The sequence below is a fragment of the Mangifera indica genome, chromosome 11 (genome assembly GCF_011075055.1).
Source record: "Mangifera indica cultivar Alphonso chromosome 11, CATAS_Mindica_2.1, whole genome shotgun sequence".
Lineage (NCBI taxonomy): Eukaryota > Viridiplantae > Streptophyta > Magnoliopsida > Sapindales > Anacardiaceae > Mangifera > Mangifera indica.
In genome coordinates this window covers 11,872,870-11,880,470 of record NC_058147.1, presented here as the reverse complement: position 1 = coordinate 11,880,470, position 7,601 = coordinate 11,872,870, and the positions used below count along the sequence as shown (strand labels likewise).

Genomic DNA, 7,601 nt, shown 5'->3' with positions numbered 1-7,601 from the left:
TTTCCCTTCTCTCTACCCCGCGGGTTTGGGTGTTTTTGGCTTGGAGGTGCAACGTTTTTGAGATTTTTTAAAGTGAGAGACTCCTTCCATCATCCTACATCTAAAGCAAAGGAGTAGGTAATCTTCTAACCTTCTCATGTATGTTTCTTTTCATGCTCTGATTCTTGCTTTTATGTATATGCATGCCCATTTCGCTTCATTCTTCTTCCCCATTTATTTCAAAAACTATGTCACTGTTGATCAAGAATTAAAATTTTCTCATCACATACATTAACAAACACTTCACTTTGCATATTTACAAATAACAATATATTTAATGAATAAAGCTGCATGTACAAACAAATATTATCAACTTATTTTTACAAACTGATGTGACAATTTGTAATTGAATAATATGATTGCTTATTTTTTTATCTTATTTTAACATTATCTAATCCCATATTGTTATATTAGATTATACGAATAAGTTAATAAAATTTTTTTTTATACATATTATTTTTCATGTTTAATTACTAAAACAATAATGTGTATTTTAAATCTCCGTACATTGACCTTGAAATGGTATTGATACTAAACATGGTTAAAATTCAAAAAATTTAAAAATATATAGAAGAATTAATTGTTGAAAATATTGTTAGTAACACATCCTTAAACAAATTTAAACTGCAACTTACAAGAAGAAACAAGCCAAAATTATCTAATTTAATTTATTATAAATGTTAAAGTATGAATTAATTGTATATTAGAATATTAAAATATCTAAATAATACATAAGTGTATACCTATCATAAATCTTATATAAAGAAATATAATTAATATAATTAATATACAATAATGTAAAAAGGGAAAATATATATTTAGAATATTTGCTAACTTAGGAAATAAAATATTTGGATTATATTCTAATATAGAAAATAATATATTCGAAATCTATTCAAATATATTATAACTGAAATAATATATTTGAAATATATTCCAACACACCCGTCAAACTTAAGTAAGCAAATAAAATAGAAAATAATATATATTTTAGTTAGGCTTGCTCACGCCCTTGCTTTTACATATGAAAAAAGTGAAAAGATGAGTTCATTAGTTTTGGTACATTCACACTTTCACTTATGTAGAAAGAGAAAATATGAGTTTTCAGTTCAAATATTGTCACGCTTTCACCTACGTAGAAAGTGAAAACACGAGTTTGCAAATGTGATGTTTGCTTAATTGAGTTTGCAAACTCATCTTTTCACTTTCCACTTAGGTGAAGGCATGAGAGAACCTAGTAAACTCATCTTCCTACTTTTTACATAAATGACGGCATGAGCGTGCCCAAACTAAAACTCATATTTTCACTTTCTACATAGGTGAAGGCATAAGTGTGTCCAAAGTAATAAACTCATTTTTTCACTTTCCATATATGTGGAGATGAAGACATAAGTGAGCTTAACTAAAATGCTAGAAGGATGCTTGCCTTTGATACCATCTAAAAATATGAATAAATTGTATTTTTTTGTATATTAAACTACCTGAATAATACATAAATTTTTTTGTATATTAAACTATCTATCATAAATTTTATATAAGGAAATACAAATCAAGACAATTAATATTCAATAATATAAAAATGGAAAACATATATTTAGAATATCTATTAACTTAGGAAATAATATATTTAGAATATATTCTAATATATAAAATAATATATTCGAAATCTATTTAAATATATTCTTACCGAAATAAGATATTTTAACAATAAATAATATTTTCTTTTCTTAGTTTTTTAAGGGAAATAAAACAAACAATCATATAATTTAATTTAATTTATTGTAATCACGCAAATTTGTCGTAAGTTTTGAATGTATAAAATTAAAAAGGAATTGAGAGTAAGAAAATTTAAAAAAAGTTATATTGATTCTGAAATATTTAACGCTAATTGGTAAGCAAACTTGTTAACAAAGAATCATGCTTCGCTCAAAATTTCAGCCACATAGACAAAAAAATTAAAGCATTGCCTAAATTTCAACTTAGAGTAAATATAGTTTTGATTTTTATTCATTATAAAGAACACCTACAATTTTCAAGGGCATATTAATTAAAAGGCCAAAAAGTTTATTCCCACCCAAGGCCAGAATAAATTAGAAGTAGTTTAGAAGTGTTGGAATTATAGGGACAAAAATTAGAAGTAGATATCAGAAAAAATATGACTATGGATGTAGAATTGATCCTTCTTTGTACTAATTTTTAAATGTAGATGTTATTGTTGTGTAACTGTTTTCACAAAGATAATTTTGTGATTATCTGAAACAATAATACTATATGTATACATTTTTTTGTATATAATTTATATGCATAGATAATGTATTACCATATGATTTGATGGTTTTGAATTAAAAATAAAATAATATTCAATTACATAATGATATACCATCTATGTATCCAAATTATGTACGTATAATATTGCTCTTCATGAAAGGAATACTATTTAATGCTAATTTAATTGGTTTACTCTTTCTTTTCTTTTGATAGGTTTATTTGGATTATGTTACTTTTAGGTGTTATATATATTTTAATAACGATTTGTTGCTCTCTTCTTTCTCTTTTCTTTTCTATTGCATTTTAGGGTTATTGAGTATCATGTGATTTAAGTGGATGGATTCTGATTTAACCTTGCTACTTTGCTAGTATACTTTGTCGAAATTCTGATGGTTCTCCAGTTAGTGCTCCACCACACTTAAGGGATTTGTATGATTGCCATTAACATAATTAGTGTGAAATGCAGTTTTTTCTATTGGTGGATATATATATAACTGAAGTCATTTTTATTATTTTGTAAATGTGAACTTTATAATTTCTTTTTTATTTTTCTTTTTGGTAATTGGTGGGAAAAGTTAGTAACTACTTCATAACATCATGCAAAGTGAGAAACCACTTTATAATTTGTTGCACACTAGTGTTGTTGACACCATAATTAATAGTTCCTCATGTACATTTATAATCTAATTGTTGATGATGCTGAGAAGAGAGACTCTAATTTTGACACAAGCCTCAAAGACAACCCTATTTTCAGTGCATGAATTAAAGCAGAAGGCTAATTTGTGTTGTGTGATAGCAGTAGTCTTCCACTCGCAATTTGAAACTCCATTCTGCTAGCAAACTTTAAAAGCCCATTTTTGAGATAACTGAACTTAGGTACCAAAAAGAGCAAAGAAATCAAAGGATGCAGAAGAAAATCGCCAAATTAATCAGAAGAATTTTGTTGCCATATAGAATATCCAAAAAGCACCACAACTCTCTTAATCACTAACCAGACTTGACTCTTCGTGTACTTGTTTGGCAGTTACTATTAAGAATAATTATTCCACGTAAACAATAAATCGAGAAGTAAATGTATCGAAACCTCTCAAGGACCCTCTTGTGATGGATCACAAGAGAGATTCCCTTCTACCAGGAAGGCAGCATCATCATCCAAGTTCAACTTAGCATCAGCTACCACCAACTTCTTACTACAGACTTCATCAAGGGGATTCATCTCTCCAAAGAAATAAAGATTCCTACTAACATTGATTGGTAAAAACGAACAAATGTAGAGACTATATTTATGTATGTATATTACAAGTAGCACTAAGAGTACACAGATGAGACATTCATGTTCATACCATTTCTCAATAGCATCATTTTGATCAGTGGCCTTAGGTGCAAAACCATCTACAACCTTACGAGCATCTTTGTCAGTATTTTCCTTTGAAAACAAAATAGGCAACAGTCAGAAACAAAGATGTATACTAATATAGCAACTTGGTAGTCAAGCCAAAACAACAGAGATGAAGACAAAATCTATAACTTCAATTATATGAGTTCTTCATTAATGGATTCACATAAATACAATCACCACTACAATGTTGGCACACACCTTTACACGGAAACTTTAACGTTTGCCAGGGCTCTCTTGATAAGCTATACTCCCCTGGAAAATGCACTTACTCAACAATCAACATCCTGTTGGTTCTTGGGTTGAAAAGGATGGTAGCAAATTCAGGACTTCACGATAATCTTCATGCTTTCCCAGTAAATCTAATATTATCGAACCTATGGATGCATCTGGTTTCACATTTCTCTCTTTCATTTTGTGAAGAAGTTCCACCACTTTTAAAGTCTCATTATTCTGCAAGAAACCAGACATAAGCGTATTGAAAGTGAGCAAGTCTGGCGCAACACCATTTTGCTCCATATCTGAGAAACATTTACTTGCTATTTCTAACTTTCCTTCCTTACAAAATCCATGCATTATAATGGTATATGTAATAACATCTGGAACAAAGCCATTACTATGTAATCTGTTGAACATTTCCCAAGCAATATTGAGTCTCCCTGTTTTGCACAACCCATTAATGAGACAATTGAAAGTTGTGATGTCAGGTTGAATGTTTCGATTTATTAAAGTATGGAACAGTTCAACAGCCTCCAAAACACAACCATTTTTGCAATAACCATCAATAAGAATATTATACGTAAATAAATCGGGAGGCAAATTACTAAGTTGCATCTTACCAAATAGATTTTTTGCATGTCTGACATTACTTGGAACAACCCATTGGCTTCGTCCATCTTTCCATTGATACAAAGCTTATCAATTACCACGCTAAAGTGTGTTTGGGTGGTGATTTGGTGTGTTGATTTTGGGAAACTGAAGAAAGAATAGCTGAAGATGAAAATCTAACATTGAAAGATGATTTTGAAGAAACAAGTGAAGTTTTAAGAAACATTTTCAGAGGACATTTGAAAAAAAAAACCCTAAATCTTTTTTTGAAACAAATCTGATCGATTCGGGTTTATCAAAGCATGAACTACATCTATAAGACATTTTACTTCAGATTTTACTGTCAAACATTTCTTGAATAATTGAATAATTTATTTTATTTTAAAATTATTCAATCATATAAATTAGATGATTGTTTGTTTTATTTCCCTTAAAAATGTCATTTAGTTGATAATATAAAAAAATATAAAAGTTTATATCATTTCTTTCTTTGGTTTGGAAAACTAACAATTCCTTTTAATATTAAGTTTTGAAAAGTTATATTTTTCTCCTAGGGTTTCAAAATCTTCCTGATATTCTTTAACAACTGACATTGGTTGAGTCATCTTTTTTTTCTACTATCAATGATGGATGATAACACCTTTCTTTCTCCCTTCGGCGACAAAGGCTCTCTCTCCGATGAAGGCTTCATCCGATGACAAAGGATTTGTCATATAGACAAAGATGAATCCCTTTCGCCTGGATGATTTGTTGTTGTTTAGAAAAAGACAAAGATGATTCATTTTTATCTTTGTCTGGATGAAGGATGGCTAGACTTTCCTTCTCCATTTGGTGACAATGATGATCCAGAGATGATGAAGACAACGAAGAGAAGATAGTCGAAGATGGATTGGTCAATCACGAAAAGAGAAGGTAGCCAGACAGAGATGGAAGGTTGCCAAAAATTATTAACTGTAGGGGGCAGAGTATAATGTTTTAAAACTTAATCTTAGGGAGAAATTATTAGTTTTATAAACTAATAAGAAAAATGATATAAACTTATGTATTATTGACTAAATTACATACTCTATTAGAGAATCTTAATAGAAGTTGAATGATGAGTGAGTTTTTGAGTTTTTAAAACATTACATGTAGGAGTTTGAAGATGGACTAAACCCTAGATAAGAATAAGTTTTTTTGGCCTTTAATTTATTATGAATAAAATTTTATTTTCTCTCGGTTCTTAAGGGAAACATAACAAACAAAGTGAAACAACCCTTAATGTAATCATGCAAACTTCTAATAAATTTTCAATGTATAAATATAAATAATAGAGAGAAAGAAAATTTAAAAAAACAAATTATCGATTCTCAAATATTTAATGGTAATTGGTAAGCACAATTGTTAACAAATAATCATACTTTTCTTAAATTTTCTGCCACATAGATAAGAAAATTAAAGCATTGCAAGAATTTCATCTTTGAGCAAATATAATTTTGATTTTTATTCATTGTAAAAAACACCTACAATTTACAAGTCATACTTTTTTCTTTTCCCTCTTAAACACGCTTGAGCACTTTTTCCTTTAATTAAAGGACACAAACAAATCATACTATTTAAAAAATTAAAATAAAGGCCAAAGGACTTTTTCCCACCAAAGTATACTGATTTCTCAAGTTTCCTTTCGTTAATTTTGAAAATCTCATTTACCCACCTATGGATGGTTAAATTCAAGGGTTTCAAACATAAAATCGTCACTTTATCTGAAATATAAAAAATAAACTTAAATTTTATTTTATTTTCCCCCCAAACCTAAAAACTAACATTGTCCCCCAATCCAAGTTTTCAAAAACAACATTTCCCCCATAGTATTTCCAAATTTTTAGATCTAATTTTTTTGATGATGACCAAACATCTGCTCTTTCTCTTTGACGCCTTCTCCTTCCGACCGTGCATCTTTTGACACTGTGTGGCACCGTCGTCGTTGAAGAAGACAATGCCACACGACGTCGGAAGATGCATGACCAGAAGGAGGAGGCACCGAAGAGGAAGAGGAGGTGCTTGGAGATCACCGGTCATTGTCGAAAAAATTAGATCTGAAAGTTTGCAAATCCTAGGGGGGGAAATATTGTTTTTGAAAACTTGGGTTGGGGGTAATGTTAGTTTTTAAGGTTTAAGGGGGGGGGGGGGGGGGAATGATATGACTAACGGACACAGTTAATTTTAATCGCCCATAAGTGGGCAAATGAGATTTTCAAAGTTAATCAATATACTTTGGGCGGGGGGAGGGGGGGTGTGTGAATAAGTCCTTTGGCCTAAAATAAAAAAGAAAATAATGCAAAGTATATCAAGTATATGGAGGCACAAGCAATGTAAACACTATGGAGAAGGGTGGATGACTTGTGCTCAACTTGCATCTATAGTGGTCAACTCATGATTAAGTGATGCCAAAAAGAAAAAAATGAAAAGAGAAATCTTCAAAGAAGAAAAAAGAATCAATACCGAAGAAGAAGAATATAAAAAACCATTGAAGAAGAAGAAGCATTGACATAGTGAGATTAAGTGTTACTACACTAGTCAGATATCAATCTTGGGTAGAACAACAATCTAAACTCAAACTAGCTCATATCACATCCACCTTAAACTATGAGAGACCATTTTCTCAATACTGCCAACACCAATCTCGAAAAGCATTCCCCATTCCAACCTTTCTTTTGTTGTCTTTAACTCAATTCTAGTAAATTCTTTCCTTGATTCATCCAAGACAAACTTTAGAATCATACTTGACATGTTACTATACTTAGTGAGCACACTCTATAGTCACATGTAGCTTTCTAAGGTTTAAGACCCAACTTCACTTCAACTTGGTTCAAAATCGTAGGCCCACTAAAATATGCAACTCAAAAGATTGAGTTCCAATCTGACATATCTAAACATTGGAATACCTATATTAGGTTGTTGTTAATATGATTCAAAATAAGGTTGGTAACTTGCTTTCTAATATGAAAGGTAAGCTCATTCTCATGAATACTTTAACTAATAGTTTCAAGAAAAATGACCATTTTGGTCATACATTGTTTGTATGTGGAGA

At 30.3% G+C, this 7,601-nt stretch overlaps 1 protein-coding gene across 1 annotated transcript; it reads right to left on the bottom strand.

Annotated features, from left to right (window-relative positions):
- Nucleotides 1–3,394: 3,394 nt before the first annotated feature.
- LOC123228723 (putative pentatricopeptide repeat-containing protein At1g09680) lies at nt 3,395–4,537 on the bottom strand. Its single transcript, XM_044654190.1, has 3 exons — nt 4,034–4,537; nt 3,651–3,733; nt 3,395–3,545 (listed from the first exon to the last, which is right to left on the bottom strand). Exons 1-3 carry the CDS (start codon nt 4,535–4,537, stop codon nt 3,395–3,397), a joined length of 738 nt encoding a protein of 245 aa, XP_044510125.1.
- Nucleotides 4,538–7,601: the final 3,064 nt, after the last annotated feature.